We start from the raw sequence: 19672 nt of genomic DNA, 5'->3' as shown, positions 1-19672 counted from the left end.
GTGTTCAAGGAATAAGGTGAATATCAGACACTCCTAAATAGTATCCAAATGTTACACACAAAATTAAGCAAGGCAAACTTTGCTGATGCGGATAGCAACACCTTCTGGCTAAAGGCATGCTAATACAAGCCGCAACAAGAGCATTAACAATGACACCCGTGGTACTCTCATTTCCTCAGTACAACAACAACAACAGTTTACCTCTTAAAAACATGCATCACCACACTGTGGACAGCACCATGTCTATCACCTTACGTCCTACGCCCAGGTACTGCTGCATCTTTTGGGACTACAGTGGTACCTCGGAATGCGAGTGTCCCTGTATGCGAGTTTTTCGGAAGACGAGCAGGATTTCCTCGAAAAATATGTCTCGGAACGCGAGGGTTACCTCGGGACGCGAGTTTGTTGATACGCGTACAGGCCGACCTAGCACGGGGTGGTTCGGCAATCGTCGCCCCTCCGCCCCTCAGTTTACCATTGTCTCGCGCTCAGTGACTACCCCCACATAAATTCTTCTCGCGGATTTACAGTGTTTTGTTGGATTTTTGGTGATTTGTCTATACAATTTGTTATTTAATATCTCACCATGGGTCCCAAGAAAGCCAGTGGTAAGGATAAAGGCCAGAAAGCCAATGTGAGGATGACAATAGAGGAGAAACAAGAGATCATTCGGAAGCATGAGAACGGTACACGTGTTGTTGAACTTTGTAGGCAGTACAACAAAGCCACATCAACAATATGCACTATACTTAAGAAGAAAAATGAGATTATGGGTGCTAAAGTGGCAAAAGGAGTAAGAACAATAACGAAACAAAGACCACAAATACTTGAAGAAGTGGAAAAGTTGTTATTAATTTGGATACACGACAAGGAGTTGAGGGGTGATAGTGTTTCGGAGGCCATTATTTGTGAGAAAGCCAGGGTGTTGCACGAAGACCTTCTAAAGAATACCCCCTGCAACGAGTGATGCAGATACGAGAGTTTAAGGCAAGCAGGGGCTGGTTTGAAAAATTTAGAAGAAGTGGTATCCATAGTGTTACAAGGCATGGGGAGGCAGCCAGCTCAGACAAACCAGCCGATGGACGATTTATTGACGAATTTAAAGAGTTTGCAGAGGCTGAGGGATACCTACCGCAACAAGTGTTTAATTGTGACGAAACAGGACTGTTTTGGAAAAGAATGCCTAAGAGGATATACATTACCAAGGAGGAAAAATCCTTGCCTGGACACAAGCCTATGAAAGATAGGTTTACGCTTGTGCTGTGTTCAAATGCGAGTGGCGATTTGAAAATTAAACCCTTGCTAGTGTATCATTCTGAAAATCCAAGGGTTTTCAAACATTATAAAGTACAGAAAACCCATTTGTGTGTGATGTGGAAGTCTAATAAAAAAGCATGGGTGACTAGGCTTATTTTTTCGGAGTGGGTGAATGAAGTGGTGTGCCCTGCCATAGAAAAATATCTGCAGGAGAAACATTTGCCACTCAAAGCCGTGCTTCTCCTCGACAATGCTCCTGCTCATCCTCCAGGCTTGGAAGATGATTTGTTGCCCAGATATAATAAATTCCTCACAGTTAAATTCCTTCTTCCTAACACCACTCCTCTAATTCAGCTTATGGACCAGAAAATCATAGCGAATTTTAAGAAACTTTATGAAAGGGCACTTTTCCGGAAATGTTTTGAAGTGACTGAAGCCACAAACCTCACTCTCAAAGAGTTCTGGAAACAGCATTTTAACATTTGTAGTGCTTTAAAACTCGTTGACAAAGCCTGGCAAGAAGTGACTCAAAGAACCCTGATCTCTGGCTGGAGAAAATTGTGGCCTGAATGTGTGAGAGAACTAGACTTTGAGGGGGTTTGAGCCTATAAATGATGCGCCTATTGTTGAGGAAATTGTTAGTCTAGGCCAGCAAATGGGCTTGGAATTGGATGGTGATGATGTGGAGGAGTTGGTGGAAGAACACAACGAAGAACTGACTACCGAAGAGCTCCAAGCCCTTCAACAGGAACAGCAAGTCAACGCAGCAGCGGATGATTCTGCAGTGGAGGAGGAGGTGGCAGCAGCAGCAGCGAATGTCCCTTCTGCAGTAATTAAGAAGGTGTGTCAGATGTGGGAAGAGATTCAAACAATTGTTGAAAAGACTCACCCAGAGAAAGCTGTTGTAGGCCGTTGTCTTAATCTTTTCAATGACAATGTGATGCCTTACTACAGAGAGAGCTTGCGAAGAAGGGAAAAGCAAGCTTCCATGGACAGATTTGTGGTGAGGAAATCGAGCAGTGAGCCTCAACCAGGACCTAGTGGCACTCAGATAAAACGTGCCAGGGAGAGCACACCAGAAAGGTCCTCACTGCCTGATGTGATAATGGAAGGAGACTCCCCTGCCAAACATTAACTCCTCTCCTCCTCCCCCCTCCTCACCATCTTCCATACGCCTACAGCATTCAACAGCAAGGTAAGTAATAACTGGAACATAGTTTTGTAGGTTTATTTAGATGAATTAGGTATAAAAATTTAGTTTGATGTGGGGTTTTTGGGGTAGTCAGGAACGGATTAATTCATTTCCCTTTATTTCTTAAGGGGAAATTAGCTTTGGAATGCGAGTTTTCGGAATACGAGGCGTCTCCAGGAACCAATTAAACTCTTAAACTGAGGTATGCCTGTAATTACTCCCACCTACCATACAGGTCATCTCCATCACACTACCGAAGTGAGAAATATCAACTTTTCTTTCCATTTCAGACTTTTCTAAAAATAATTTTAGGAATAAAACCTGAGGATTAAATGACCCTTCCAAATCCACTTGTAGTATTTTAAGCCAATGTGTTTTCTGGATTTGCAGAGTACACCGCGTACTGGTATTAATCCCTTTGTAATATACACCAAGGCTGTTGGTATCATCGATATACTCTACCTCTTAAATACCTACTTACTAAAATACAAAGAAATTTTAAGTTGTCATTATTTTGAACATTATTAAAGTTTTAGCCCAAAATGTAACATTTTTGTGAAGGTGCAGTATTTGTGAGAACAGGATTATAGGAGCAGACAGGGAAACCTATGTCAGTAATGAACCGGTTAGCTAGAGCTATTTATCCTAGTTATACTATGTTACATGTCCATTTATTTGGGTAGGATTTATGATATAACCCATTTAATGATTGGTTAAAACAAACTCGCTCCATTATTCTAACAATGAAAAAAATGAAGAGCTGGGATTTATATTATAATAATTCCCTCTCCGTACCTCAATGTATCTCCTGGCTTCTAGTTTTATCTTGGTACAATTTCCAAGAACAACGTGCAACTTTCCCACATTATCTGGGGCACACTTTCCTTCCCCACATTATCTGGGGCACACTTTCCTTCCCCACATTATCTGGGGCACACTTTCCTTCCCCACATTATCTGGGGCACACTTTCCTTCCCCACATTCTTACATGTCACATCATCATAAAGAAGGTTCTTATACACTTTACCACACTTAAAACAAATTTATTTTTCCCATAAAACATTTCAGCCATGAATCCCACATCTACACTTTATGTATTTAAGCTTAGGAAGGATATAATACCTCTTCTCCCTACTCTGAAAGGGAAATGAAAAGGAGGTGCAAGAAATACTCGATAATTGTGATAACTATTGCAAGAATTATCAGAGAAGTCGGGCAAGGAAAACGTGTTTTTCGCTAGTTTCATTACGCTATGGAGACAGCAAGCGACGAGTGCCTCTGTGACGTGTCAATATCGCTGGTTGAAGTTGCCAGTCTGTTGAGTGTTGGTGTAGTTCATCATGCCGCCCTGCTGGACATGGCCTGGGTGTTGTTGCTGGTGAAGAAAATATATTATATGTAGAAAAATACTATTATTTTTAGAATACAAGTACAATACAAGTACAATACAAGTACAAGTGCCAAGTTTGCTTGGCATTTTGCATCTTTAATTCAACTTGCCTTTAACCGATTCTATATTTGGGAGAATAAAGTAATAGAATATAAATATAAAAAGTCCTTAATTTTATCAATATTTTCTTCACAATAAAAGCGTGATCTTTGCTACAAATATCTTCACTCTAGTTCATTAGGGCCACTATGGATGTACCAATTGAGAAAGGGAAGGGAGAAGGCACCAAGCCAGTAGGAATATATAGTACTTTGGGAAGGGGGTCAGGATAGGGGTTTGGGATGAGACAGGGGAAAGGAATGGTGCCCAACCACTTGGATGGTCGGGGATTGAATGCTGACCTGCATGAAGCAAGACTGTTGCTCTACTGTATAGCCCAAGTGGTTGGGCATTACAAATACAGAAATTTTGCCCAATATTGATACCAATACTTACTAATTGGCCAATACTTATACTCCGGTACAGTACAATACAGTGGAACCTCGGCTTACTAATGCCCCTATTTACAAACTTTTTCAGGTAATGAGCTCAATTTCTTTGTAAAATTCTATTCGATTTACGAGCTTAGCCTCGAGTTGCGAGTTTGTTGATACACGTATGGGTCGACCGGGCGCGTGGTTTGTGGTGGAATGAGCGACTGCGCCTCAGATTAACAGTGCCTCCCATGTAGTGACGATCGCATTTGAATTCTTTGTAAAGAGTTTTATTGTTTTTCAGCTTTTTCTGGTTTCTAAACATAAAAGTAATTATTATATAGCATGCCATGGGTCCCAAGAAAGTCAGTAGCAAGGTTCAACCTAAGAAAAATGTGAGGATGACAATAGATGAAAAACAAGAGATCCTTCATAGTAAGATAATGTGATGTCTCACTACACACACGTGTTAAAACATGGGGAAAACAGGTGTCGACAGACAGATTCTTAATAAGACAAGCAAGCCTCCATTAAGGGATAAATATGGGCAAAATTCAGATGAAAAAATTTATAACTCAAAAGGTTTTGCATTTATGAGAAAACAAGGAGAGGGACTTGTAGAACAATGAACTTTGCCCATAATACGCGGAAACTGTGAGAATCGATCAGAAACTATTTTATATTAGGTCAAAAGTTTAAAATTTTGTTCACAGAGGAAAATGAAGTTCAAGTTCTCGGCATTATATATGACTGTTCTACTTGATGGATTTCCTGGTAAGTGTTAACACTTTCGCGCCCCCTGGGATGGTAAAAAAAAAAAAAAAGCGGTATGTGCGCGCGGCGTTTTTGCCGCGTAAGCGTAAAAACAAAAATGTGTATACTCCTTTTTACTCTCCTGACCTTAGTTCTCGAGCTACGTATTTCATTTTGGTACCAACGTGTTCGCAGTACAATTCTCTAGAAGAACATCAGTAAAAAAAAGTCACGAAACGTATAGGGATACCAGCACCAAATAAATAACTACGAAGATGACTCGCCGTGAGCGCCCAACAGCAACAAAATGTTTTTACTCTTGGGATCGTTATCACCTCCACACTTGTCCTACAGCGTTAATTTTGGTATCAATGGACTCGCAATGAAATTCCCGACACGGTGATATGAATATAAACGTAGAATAATGATTGCGGCCCACCCGTAAGAGTGTGGGAAGTGGTGAAATTGTTACCCGGTATCGGTGACGGGACGACACATGTGCGATACGGCGCTTTGAAAGTTTATACTTATTTCACTCTCCTGACATTATTATTCTATGTACGTCATTCATTTTTGTGTCAATGTGTTCACAATAGAATGTTCTATGAGCCCGTAGGTAAAAAAGATCAACAAAGCGTAAGATAGAATAGCGCCAAATATAAAACAACGCTGGAACATATCAGTGAGCGTCAAACACACACGAAATGTTTTTACTTTTGTTATGTTTGTCAAGTTTATACTTGTTGCACACAGTTATTTTTGGTTGTACATTGATCGGAATAAAATTCCCTAAACAGACATATGCATATAATACATGATATGGGGGAAGCATTACCAGTATAAACGGCTAAAGTCACCCACCTGCAACCCGTTTGGGACACTCATGCAGACACACGCTACACCCAAAAAAAAAAAATCTATGAAGGTTCGAGTCTACTTATGGCAGTTTATGTGATACAGTGTTCATTCTGGTATCAAAATACTCGTTTCAGTTTGTAGTTCATGCGATTTTCAGAATCAACTGAATCGCTGGAGGTTCAACATTTAAGTCAGAGTCATCTGACAAAACCGTCTCGTCAAATGGCAGTGTGCCAGACATCTCGGGTTCTGATTCGGTTGCTGCTTCAGCTTGAGGTGTTGAAGTGAACAAAGGCCGCCTCACACCAGATGGTCCGGGAGTTTGCATGGCGTCAGCATAGGCAGGACCTGTGTCATCATTTATGTCTGGAGCATGCCGCAAGTGTTGAGATACTGTTGCTGTTTGAGGCCAATCTTCCGGGTCCCAGCGCAATAGGGCCCAAATTGCCACTTCATGGAACTGTAGCAATGTTAGCTTTTTTTGATCAGTTGTGTTGTATTTGTACAAAACAAAGGCATTATGCAAAGCCATTTGCAGGAAATAAAACGTTATCTTTTAGGTCCACTTGTGAGTTTTCCGGGTAAAATGGTAATACCATTTGATCAAAGTGGTCCACACCTTTCATGAACTTATTGTACCATGCAGCCTAGTGGTGAGAAAGAGAGCCTCATGGCACGCAGTTTGAAACAAACCCAAAGTAAATCGGATTAAAATTGAATTTTATACAAATATTTTAAAAGAGGACATAAATTTATGTCCACCATGCGGAAGCGGTGAGGCGAAACAGGACTCCGGGCGGAGTCCTCATCAGCAGAAAGTGTTATTAATAAACACAGCTTGGCATTCACACTTGAATATGTGCAAGTTGTAGGTCACTATGTGTTCAAGTGAAGTCAACACAATATAACCCACCCAAGAAAGATGTAGGGACAGGGATAATGGGATAAGGATAACAGGTTAGGGATAATGGGACAGGGATAATGGGTTAGGGATAATGGGATAAGGATAACAGGTTAGGGATAATGAGATAGGGATAATGGGACAGAGATAATGGGACAGGGATAATGGGACAGGGATAATGGGTTAGGGATAATGGGTAAAGGATAATGGGATAGGGAAATGGGTTAGGGATAATGGGTTAGGGATAATGGGTAAAGGATAATGGGATAGGGAAATGGGTTAGGGATAATGGGTTAGGGATAATGGGTAAAGGATAATGGGACAGGGATAATGGGTTAGAGATAAAGGGTTAGGGATAATGGGACAGGGATAATGGGTTAGGGATAATGGGTTAGAGATAAAGGGTTAGGGATAATGGGACAGGGATAATGGGACAGGGATAATGGGACAGGGATAATGAGTTAGGGATAAACAATTACACTATATGTAAGTGATAAAGCCTCATCAGGTCCCCATCAGCAAAACAGCCTAAAGAGACAAACAAAATAGTTTATAATTTGTAAATAACTGCCAAAAAACTTAAGTCACGTTCTGCCACATGTGGCTGAGTCACATGTTGTTCTGCCACATGTGGCTGAGTCACATGTTGTTCTGCCACATGTGGCTGAGTCACATGTTGTTCTGCCACATGTGGCTGAGTCACATGTTGTTCTGCCACATGTGGCTGAGTCACATGTTGTTCTGCCACATGTGGCTGAGTCACATGTTGTTCTGCCACATGTGGCTGAGTCACATGTTGTTCTGCCACATGTGGCTGAGTCACATGTTGTTCTGCCACATGTGGCTGAGTCACATGTTGTTCTGCCACATGTGGCTGAGTCACATGTTGTTCTGCCACATGTGGCTGAGTCACATGTTGTTCTGCCACATGTGGCTGAGTCACATGTTGTTCTGCCACATGTGGCTGAGTCACATGTTGTTCTGCCACATGTGGCTGAGTCACATGTTGACCAATTTGATTCCAACTTCACCTCCTTAGTGACGGGTATGCATTCTCCAAGATGTTGAAAGCCACAACAAAATCAGCTTCTTTGTGCGTTGGACGGATGCTTGCATCTCTACATCCCTACATCATCCCTCAGTTCCAGTAACTCGGAGGTCAACCCGTTCTCGCACTTGCTTATAGTCAATATTGGCTTATTTAATAAGTGCATATGTGACATACTAATTGATTGTAAATATTTTAGTCTACCTTGAAAAGCTTCATAGAAAACACAGACCTTACCTAACCTCCTTAGTATGTTAACACTTTATGCGGATCAGGACATTAATTACCTGGAGTCCTGTTTGCCTAACCGCTTCTGCAATGTGGTCATAAAATGATGTCCTCAAAAAAATATTTCTATAAAATTCAATTTTAATCCGATTTACTTTGGGTTTGTTTCAAACTGCGCGCCATGAGGTTCTCTTTCTCACCACTAGGCTGCATGGTACAATAAGTTCATGAAAGGTGTGGACCACTTCAATCAAATGGTATTACCATTTTACCAGGAAAACTCACAAGTGGACCACAAAGATAACGTTTATTTCCTGCAAATGGCATTGCATAATGCCTTTGTTTTGTACAAATACAACACAACTGATCAAAAAAAGCTAACATTGCTACAGTTCCATGAAGTGGCAATTTGGGCCCTATTGCGCTGGGACCCGGAAGATTGGCCTCAAACAGCAACAGTATCTCAACACTTGCGGCATGCTCCAGACATAAATGATGACACAGGTCCTGCCTATGCTGACGCCATGCAAACTCCCGGACCATCTGGTGTGAGGCGGCCTTTGTTCACTTCAACACCTCAAGCTGAAGCAGCAACCGAATCAGAACCCGAGATGTCTGGCACACTGCCATTTGACGAGACGGTTTTGTCAGATGACTCTGACTTAAATGTTGAACCTCCAGCGATTCAGTTGATTCTGAAAATCGCATGAACTACAAACTGAAACGAGTATTTTGATACCAGAATGAACACTGCATCACATAAACTGCCGTAAGTAGACTTGAACCTTCATAGATTTTTTTTTGGGTGTAGCGTGTGTCTGCATGAGTGTCCCAAACGGGTTGCAGGTGGGTGACTTTAGCCGATTATACTGGTAATGCTTTCCCCATATCATGTATTATATGCATATGTCTGTTTAGGGAATTTTATTCCGATCAATGTACAACCAAAAATAACTGTGTGCAACAAGTATAAACTTGACAAACATAACAACAGTAAAAACATTTCGTGTGTGTTTGACGCTCGCTGATATGTTCCAGCGTTGTTTTATATTTGGCGCTATTCTATCTTACGCTTTGTTGATCTTTTTTACCTACGGGCTCATAGAACATTCTATTGTGAACACATTGGCAGAAAAATGAATGACGTACATAGAATAATAATGTCAGGACAGTGAAATAAGCATAAACTTTCAAAGAGCCGTATCGCCCATGTGTCGTCATGTCACCAATACTGGGTAACAGTTCCGCCACTTCCCACACTCTTGCGGGTGGGCCGCGACCATTATTCTACGTTTATATTCATACCACCGTGTTGGGAATTTCATTGCGAGTCCATTGATACCAAAATTAGCGCTGTAGGACAAGTGTGGAGGTAATAACAATCCCAAGAATAAAAACGTTTTGTTGCTGTTGGGCGCTCACGGCGAGTCATCTACGTAGGTTTTTATTTGGTGCTGGTATCCCTATACCTTTTGTGACCTTTTTTACTGATGTTCTTCTAGAAAATTTTATTGCGAACACGTTGGTACCAAAATGAAATACGTAGCTCGAGAACTAAGGGCAGGAGAGTAAAAAGAGTATACACATTTTTGTTTTGACGCTTAAGCGACAAAAACGCCGTGACCGCTTTTTTTTTAACCTTAGCCGGGCGGGCGAAAGTGTTAAGATAAGCATCTTATTGCTTCTTAATTACAATTATTACTTAACCTATACTGTTGATAGGTTAAGTAATAATTGTAAATAAGAAGCAATAAGATGCTTAACATACTAAGAAGGTTAGGTGAGGTCGGTGTTTTCTATGAAGCTTTTCAAGGTAAACTAAAATATTCACAATCAATTAGTATGTCACATATGCACTTATTAAATAAGCCAATATTGACCGTAAGCAAGTGCGAGAACGGGTTGTGGAGGTGGTGGTGTTATCACCAGTACCACTTGCGCACAATTTTGGTTTTTAGTTTTAAATTCGTATAAAATCCATTTCTCAACAAATTGGGATGAAATTTTCAAGATGCTGATGCCAAATAATGTTCGATTTGCTTAACATTTTACACTATTTCATATATGGACGAATATTTTTGCATATGTCGGCCACCCCCCTAAATCAAATCACCCCTCAACATACTTTTGAGTTGTTGTTCTTTAACACACTGCAGAGTGTATTATCTTGGACAGATAATCCTGCATATCTTAACTCTTTATTAATGATAAGGTTAGGCTACACATATTTCCTGCTTACTACCATATTAGGTATTGCATCTACACACTTGATTCTGGTCTTCTGAGCCATCACTTGTATCAATTATGACCTCTCATATAAACAACATTTTCAAATAACAAAATACAAAATGCAATTAAAAATCCCGCTGCAGTTGAGCCAAGCTTGTGACTATCTGAGCGAAAATATGATGATTACCTGGTTAGGGTGATTACGTTGAGTCATGTGAGTGAAGTTTTGCTGGCCTCCAATGCTGCTTTGATGGTGACCAAGACGGACTCTTTTCGACGCTGGTTCTCCTCCACCCTGTAAAAGAGTAACTTCGTAATATGGTACTATTAGCATATACAACATTTTTACCAGGACAGTAAAGAAATTGAATCAAACACACTTTCCCTGCTTAATGAACTTGAACAATTCTTGCACTTCACAAATGACATTAAAACTTTTGATATTTTTAATATTTTGCTACCAATTGTTAAATGTTTTATTGCATAAAATAAAAATTCAATATTATTAGTAATTTCCATGCATCGGTTCTAACTACCATTTTGGTACATTTCTGTTTTCCTCATCTTATGCTATGTAATAATGCGCTTTAGAATAACCATTCACCACAAAGTCATTTAATTTTGTAATCCCTTGGCTACTGTTGTAATGTGAGGGTAACAATACAAAGTTTCTAGGACAAGATCAGTAGTACTCACCAGGTTGTCAACCACCTGCGACAAAAATAACACAAACTCCCCTTTTTAGCCTTTTTATCAACCTTGGTCCCTCCACTATGTCTCGGAAGTGAACTCGCCCAAGACTATCATTGTGTCGGGCTCTGAGTGGCTCCCTTTTCAAATTGTCTTGTCCCGTTAACTAAAGTGGGTTCTAGGCGTTCTAGTCCCCAAGTCCTCTCTGGGTCCTAGGCTTGACTTGTGATAACTTGGTCCAACAGGTGGTGGCTTGTAGCAACTTGCAGGCCCACATATCCACTGCAACCCAGTTGCTTTGGCACTTCTTGCAGCAGCTTGTCTAATTGTTTCTTGAAAACATCCACTTTTGTTCCAGCAATATCTCGTGAACAACCGTGGACCTCTGATGTTCTCTGGCTGTACATATGGCTCCTCTACTCTTCACTGGTTCTATTTTGCCTTTTCTACCCTACCATTCGCTCTAATATGTTGGTATTTTACTGTTCAAATTCGCAACCAGGCAATATATTATGTGGTACCCATCTCGTCTCCTTTCTAGAGAGTACATTTTGAGAGGTTTGAGATGGTCCCAATATAACACCATAAATGGGTTTATTTAATATTTTACATAAAACGAGAGCCAAGTCACACAGGATATTAGTGTCGCCAGACAATCGGCCCGGAGCAATTCAAAAGTCACACCTTTCAAGACAATGTTTACAGGTTGAGTAGGGGTCAGGTCATGTGAAGAGACCTTGCTTTCTGCTAAGCTGATAATTGCAGCCAGTTGGCCTTATGTTTCCAGCAAACAAGCCGCTGTCTAGGTGGGGTGGGTAGATAGCCAGAGGCTATCTTCTGGTAGGCGGAGCTTAGATCCCCCATTTCCCCAATATCAGCCCGGATAGCTCCGGGGAGCCGAAGGGGCTCCCCCCCCCCCACCCCAACAGAAAATGTGATGTTTATTGAGGATAAGTTCCAGTTACTGCATTATGGAAAATACAAAAATATCAAAACAGAAAACACACATAAAACACAGTAAACCCCACTATTGACAAGACAAGGCAAAGTACAGTAAAAGTTTTAGGAGTAATCATGTCGGAAGACATTACTTTTAAAGAACACCACAACTGCAAGAAAAATGACAGGTTGATAACAAGAACCTTTTAAACAAAAGATACCACACCAATGATGATACTTTTCAAGACATTAGTGTTCTCTAGGGTGGAATATTGTTGCACACTAACAGCCCCATTTCAGACCTGGAGAGCATGCAAAGTTTTTTTTACTGACAGAATCCATTTAATAAAATATCTAAATTGGAACCATTTAAATTTTTTTAATCTGTTTTCCCTTGAGTGCAGGCAGGAGAGATTAAGTGCAATAGGTTGCACTTCAACAATCCTAGGACTGGTTCCAAATCTACACACAGAAATAACACCCCAAGTGACAAGGAGGTATGGTAGGATGTGCAAAATATCCCCCACTGAAAAGCAGAGGTGCAATAGGCTCGCCGAGAGAGAACTCGATCATCATCAAAGTCGCAAGACTTCACAACACTCTCCCTCTACACATAAAGAGCATAACTGGCCGACCCCTCTCAGTGCTCAAAAGAGAACTTTATAAACTCCTTCAAATGGTACTTGATCAACCAGGCTGTGACTCTTACTTCAGGCTGCGAGCAGCCACGTTGAACAGTCTTGTTGATCCGTCCACCAACCTGGAGGCCTGGTTAGAGACTAGGCTGCAAGAACCTAGTCTCTGACCAATCTATGAACCTTGCAATCACTGACAGGTATACAACAGGTATGACACTTTACTCAGGTGCTCATGTCACAGTTTTAGTTTAATTGATCCTCAGCAGCACCGAATTTTCATGTCAGTAGGTCAGTGGCCCAATGCTGTTTGCCTTTAGGCTGCCCTGTTGCGCCTACCCTCTTCTCGTGGTAAGTTCTACTTTCATTGTACTCCTTGGCGAGATAGCTCGGGGAGTCATCGAGGGAATCACTTTCATCACATTCAGCATTGGATTTCTGGAACTCCTTTTCCTGGTGGGTCCCCTTGCATTTGGGCCATGCATGTTGGAGGTGAACAACTGGCTGGAGCCCCGAGTTTCCAAGGATGCCATCTGGAAGTGAATGAATAACGAGCATTTTTTTGGTGCTCTACCCGCTGGGTAGGTTTTTTTTCCTCATCTTGGCATGGGCTCAACCATGCCAAGAGAAAAAACCTTCCCCAACAGGTAGAGAAGAAAACATACCCCAGACTCCTTGCCTGTATTGAGGGGGCCAGTCTGGTCCTTCGTTCCTAGGAGATGCTCATGACTTGCAAGGGCCTGGTTGGGTGCATTAGGAATGGAGCTCACTAGGCAGCTAGCTCTCGGAGTCCCAGAGGGACCTACCAGAAAGGGGCGATTTATTACAGTAATGCTGGATTTTTTGTCAGTCAGCTTTTCATCATGGGGACAATATGTTATGGATTCCTAGGTCCATATTTTTCTTTTTGAGACATTTCAGGGGTTCGGTTCTGTGGTGACCTCTATAACCTGTTGGATCTTGGCCAGATACTTGTTTCATACTCTTGCTGCACGGAGTTCTGGACCTCTCTCCAGCACTCGGCCCGTATCACCAGTGAAGTTGAGTGCGGTGTGGATGGTGCATCACTGCATCACTCTTCTGTGGGGTTCTGTAATATGACTTCACTCTACACTCTGGTGGTCCACAGACTCAAAGGGAACTCCAGTCACACCAATCTGTTGGGGTGGCCTCTGCAGACAGCTTCATTACCAGATTCTCAGGGTATAGTCCTCAATGTGGTTGACACTTGTGGAGTGTCCAATATTCTGGACATATTTCCATCTAACTTTGACAGAATGGGAGATGGACAGGGACTGTTTATACTCGATTAACAAAAAATGTGGATCGCTTCACCTCTGAATGGAAACAGGATGCTTCTTTATTTCATTCCCATTTCCGATCGCAAAGCAGGTGCAGTAGATTCTTCTCACTTCAACTGGGACTTGCTTGACCTCTTTCTGTATCCTTTTGCTGGCTTCTTATTGACTAGGTCAGGTCTGGTTCCTGCCTCCTCACTTGTCGTGCCTGTCTTCTTCGATTCCCAGGACTCTGCCTCTCCTGCAGGATTAATGGCCTGATTTACCTGGAGAATTCAACTTTATCTACCAATCTTTGCACTTGAAGTTTTGAGCCATCTATACCACTGCCTTTATGGGGACCAAGTAGCAGGTTTGAAAAAATTAGGAATGTATTTGTATGTTGTATTTGTATCCTTCCTATACCATTATGAGATAGTTTGGCAATCATTCCAGCTTTTCCTCTCTATTTGGCAGCTATCCGGTTTTATTTTCTGTTTTTGCCATTCGTAGAGTCGGTAAGGCAAGCAGGCAGGTTGAACCCTTGGGTGTCCACACCTGTCATCTGATGGTTCACAGGGGATTGTCGGAAAATCCGACACCATTTAATAATCATACAGATAATAGCTGTATTACCCACAAGTTACCCATAGAAAACGTAACTTGTAGTGGAATTACCGTCTAAAGAAAACGGGATATCATCACCACATACTATTATAATTCACCAGCTATTATGGTGGGAATTATTCTTAAATACATTAGTCTTTGGACTTTACCATCATAAAAACATCTTATATAAATTAACTTAATTATCAATATTAAAGTAGAGTAAATGTGACCCTTCTATCACTTTCTGAAATCTGGACAAAGTAGGCCAGGCGTCAGAAGGAGGAAGGGGCAGCCATTGTGGTTATATTGAGACCAGAGGCTCACACGGGAGCAAATTCGGCTCCTGTTAAATTTACTTGGACGTAGTGTTATGGAAACCAAAGGTGTACCATTTTTCAACACGCTGTCTACAAATACAAGTTAAGTGTCTATCCGAAACCCGTTTATCATTCATTTATGGCCATTAATGTCAGGATATAGGGTTAGCCGGTTAGAACGCGAAATCGCCTCATACTAAAGGTAATTAAGCCAGGTCTTTAATGTTCCATGTACTGTATAGTGTTTTCTCTGATATAGCTTGTCATATATAGGATTCTGGCTTCACAGCTAGCGCACTTTTGACAGGTCAAGACGAGGATGCAAGATTTTGTGCACCAGTTACTGGGTGATGGAAGCTGCCTCAAAGAGGATAATTTGGTGTCTACACCCTAGTTATACCTGGTGGACTAACCTGCTGTACTATAAGATAAGGAACCTCATCAATGTATGTAGCTATTACTGTAGTTTGATTGGCTGCATATATATTAATTTAATAACCCCCCCTAATGTGTAGAGGATCGATTTGTGAGATTATGAGATTATTGCAGAAATACAGTCCACTTATCATTATACAAATTGCTATCGAAGTATACAAATTAACGTAAATATAAATCCATATAAATTAAATAAATATAAATCTCACAGGTCGGTTCCCACATTATTTGGTCATCTTCGAACCGGATGACGGATTATTTGATCCTTTGAACCCACATTTGGTCATCTTAGTACCGGATGAACCAGTTAACCAGTGGATTCATTAAATATCTAGTGCAGTGTTATTTAAACAAAGCCAGCCAGTCATAGACAGCGGCGTTGCCTCGTGGGAGCTCAGGAGCCTCCCTCAGCCGAGTTCAGCTTCGTCAGCGGTTTCATGCACACCCACAGATATTTGGTGGCGTGTTATTTCGTGAAATGACAGCGCTAATATAGAAGCCAGCCTAATTAGTGACTGTGTCTTCGCGATATTGTTCACGGATTTCGTGGTGTTACATTTCGCGAGAGATTATCTACGAATTTTGTGGACTTTATTTCGCGAGGTCACCAATAATATTTAATACTTCTAGATAATATTAGAAGTTTCTTAGAAGTTATTAAGAGGCTATTATCAATAATTGTGTATATTATTTCTCCAAAATAGAGAATTATTTAATATATATTGCACTAGTGATCATAGTATAATATTTACTAATTGCCAACCCACAACAGGGTAGGATATTAACACTGACTAGTTGAACTATTATCGTTCATCCTAGTCCCATTATTACCATAGTCAGTTGTATTATATTGAACAACCTAACACCATTAATGAATGGTCCAGACCCTATTTTGGGTGTAATTTTTATCAACTCGAGTTGAGTTGTATATATAATAAATTACTTATGATCATTACACCTTTGAGTGATTAATTAGTGTCTCTACCATCCTGGGGTGATATAGAAGAGCTAACCTAAAGGTACTTCCAGTGACACTGGTTTATCACTCAAATCATTAGTGTGTATGATTGTATATATATAATGTGTATTAATTTTAAGTGCTAACCTCTAGTAGAGGTAGGATTATTGCCTAGTGAGTGCAGAATTGACCCTAGGCTACCATTAGTGTTTGTTCAGTATTATGAGCAGCCCAAGTACAAGTCCCACAAGGCTTCACCAACGAGCCAGTATGGATAATGCAGGGAGAATGAAAAGAACCCTTGCAGGTCTTAAAGGCCACTTAACAAGACAGATCAAGAAATGTGAAGATTTGTCACAACAATCAACAGTTGATTATGCTGACCTGGAAAGCTATTATCAAGCAGCTGCAGGTAAATTTGAGCAAATCAAATGTCAAATAGCAACATATGTGGCTGAACTTGCCAACACCAATTTATCAGAAACAGAAATAGACGACATTATGGTTGATCTTGCGAATTATGAAGATCACACTCAGGCCACGTTACAGCCTTATGTCAAATTAATTGCCCAGAACAAGGCAACAGCAACAACAACAACAGTTGCATCTAATACGAGTCAAGCAGAAGCTCGACTCCCTCCAATTAATTTACCCACTTTCTCAGGAAAGGATGAGGAAGATTGGGACGAATTTTGGAACAAATTCGTTGACCTTGTAGATTCAAAACAATCTTTACCAAAGAGTAGTAAATTCTCTTATTTGCAAGGCCAATTATCAGGTGAGGCTAAAACAGTAGTATCCCATCTGAGATTAACTAATGACGGCTATGATCTGGCAGTAAAACTCCTCAAGGATAATTATGCTGATCCAGAAGTAAGAACATCACATTTAGTTCATGAGCTGTTGCATTTACCCCCACCGGAGGCTTCAGCTGATTCACTCCAAGTCTTCAAGCTGGAGGTAGAATCATTGATCAATGCCCTCAGCCTGACAGCAGATACAAACGGGGCTGAGTGGGTCTTGAAAATAATTGTCCAGGAGAAAATACCTAGGGACATATTGAGACAAATGAGTGCTCATTACAATAAAAGTATCTTATCCATGAATGAAATATCTGAAGGTTTAAAGTCAGTAGTTCATCAATTACGAACACATGACAAATTAAAACCACCAAGTAAACCATCAGAAACCAATAATAGTAAACCACAGAGTACCAAAGGTACTCCAAATCAATCTAGACAATATAATTCAACACCAAAGTGGAACAGTGGCAGTGTGGGCGTATATGCAGTGGGACCCTCCAAGCCTATAGTTACTGTGTCATCCAAGAACGTGACACCAAAGGGTACTGGAAGCTATGGAACATGTTTGTTCTGCAATGAAAAACATTCAATGTACCACTGCCCTAATTTTCCTGATAGTGACGCCCGTGTTGAGCGACTCAAAGATTTGCAACATTGCACGAGGTGCCTCAGGAAACATAACATCAACGACTGTGAGACCCAATTACACACCTGTAATAGGTGTAACAAAGGTCAGCACCATGCAGCATTGTGCAGAGACACCAAAACAACGTCTCCAAACCCCAAGGTGGAAGATAGCATTCCCACCACAGTACAGTACTGCAGGGTGCAACAAACAAAGAGTGTCCAATCGGCAAAGTCTAAAGGTAATACGACTTTGCCTACTGCCCAAATTACCATCCTGAATAAGAGGGCCAAGGTCCATACCCGTGGGTTGTTTGACCAAGGATCCCAGAGAACATATATCACCAAAAAGTTGGCAGATGAATTACAATTAAGGCCTGTAGCCCAGATGTCATTCAACATCTCAGGGTTTGTAACAGATGCAGGACCTCAAGTCTACCAGGTGGTACAACCATCAGTACGTTTAGGCAGGTACGTCTGTCGAGTACAAGCCATTGTGGTGGACAAAATACCAGTAGACCTACAAGTTCAAGGTCTGAGAGCAACAGCCAAATTCCTGAGAAATAGAGGAATAAAATTGGCAGATAATATTAAGTCTGATCACCTCACTGACTTCGGTCTCCTTGTTGGGACAGACTATTGTCATCGATTCATCGGTAGCCCTACTAAATATCAGGGTATAACCATGTTAAACTCTGCAGGAGGTAAATTACTCTCAGGCCCAGTATCAAGCCTGAGGGGACCTATGCCTGCAGATAAACAATACCAGTAGAAATCTAAATTTGTCAGCTGATTATATTTCTCCAGTAGCATTATACTAAGGAGACTACAGCTGACTATACCAACAGAGGTTGATGTTAGTATCATCATTTAAAGCTGAAGATGAGTTCATGAGGCCTCAGTGGCAAATCAGTGAACAGTAGCCTAAAACAGCTACAAGTCACTGCGACCAATGTCACTGAACCCACTGCAGTCTCAGAACCATACTTTACTTTAATGATGAGCTATTCAATCTTCTGAATCAATTAACTAAATTAAACCCCAATAAATCTGATGACTGATTTGATTCATTTATTATTTAATCAAGATGTATTCCATGGGCCTCAGTGTTTATATATCAGTGACCAGTTACCTGAAGAAACTTCAAGTTATATCTAATGTCACTGATCTCACTGCAGTCCCTGAATCATACTTGACTGTAGTACTTGATCACATTCAGTCTTCTGGGTTAAATAATATGTAATTAGGCTTGAATATTAGCCTTTCAAGAGTTGACAGGGAAATGAAATCGCATTAGACTTCTAACCCCTGCAACTCTAGTACGGGACATCCGTCCTGTACGAACAGACGCACAAATGTGTGATTACTAACTACTAACATCAAATTAATCAAATAATTAGAAGGAGGAGTATCGGTGTTCGTCTGTTCTAAAGAGGACTTCGACCCGTGAGCAGCCCCTGGGGAATTATGTCGGAAAATCCGACACCATTTAATAATCATACAGATAATAGCTGTATTACCCACAAGTTACCCATAGAAAACGTAACTTGTAGTGGAATTACCGTCTAAAGAAAACGGGATATCATCACCACATACTATTATAATTCACCAGCTATTATGGTGGGAATTATTCTTAAATACATTAGTCTTTGGACTTTACCATCATAAAAACATCTTATATAAATTAACTTAATTATCAATATTAAAGTAGAGTAAATGTGACCCTTCTATCACTTTCTGAAATCTGGACAAAGTAGGCCAGGCGTCAGAAGGAGGAAGGGGCAGCCATTGTGGTTATATTGAGACCAGAGGCTCACACGGGAGCAAATTCGGCTCCTGTTAAATTTACTTGGACGTAGTGTTATGGAAACCAAAGGTGTACCATTTTTCAACACGCTGTCTACAAATACAAGTTAAGTGTCTATCCGAAACCCGTTTATCATTCATTTATGGCCATTAATGTCAGGATATAGGGTTAGCCGGTTAGAACGCGAAATCGCCTCATACTAAAGGTAATTAAGCCAGGTCTTTAATGTTCCATGTACTGTATAGTGTT

The 19672-nt window shown here is 40.9% G+C and overlaps 1 protein-coding gene across 4 annotated transcripts in view; it reads right to left on the bottom strand.

Annotated features, from left to right (window-relative positions):
• Positions 1-2470: 2470 nt before the first annotated feature.
• The window catches only part of Cdk8 (cyclin-dependent kinase 8), an 83178-nt gene continuing 65976 nt past the window's right edge, over positions 2471-19672 (bottom strand). For all 4 annotated transcript variants that reach the window (XM_069306545.1, XM_069306544.1, XM_045758188.2 and 1 more), the window contains 2 exons: positions 10517-10624; positions 2471-3824 (listed from right to left, as the gene is read on the bottom strand). In XM_069306545.1, coding sequence (XP_069162646.1) covers positions 3738-3824; positions 10517-10624 — 195 coding nt within the window. In that variant the 3' untranslated portion in view covers positions 2471-3737. The remainder of the gene's footprint in view (positions 3825-10516; positions 10625-19672) is intronic.

Source organism: Procambarus clarkii, chromosome 58 (assembly GCF_040958095.1).
Source record: "Procambarus clarkii isolate CNS0578487 chromosome 58, FALCON_Pclarkii_2.0, whole genome shotgun sequence".
In the NCBI taxonomy this organism is placed as follows: domain Eukaryota; kingdom Metazoa; phylum Arthropoda; class Malacostraca; order Decapoda; family Cambaridae; genus Procambarus; species Procambarus clarkii.
The sequence above is the reverse complement of the archived record's forward strand: the minus strand, read 5'-3'. Positions and strand labels throughout refer to the sequence as shown.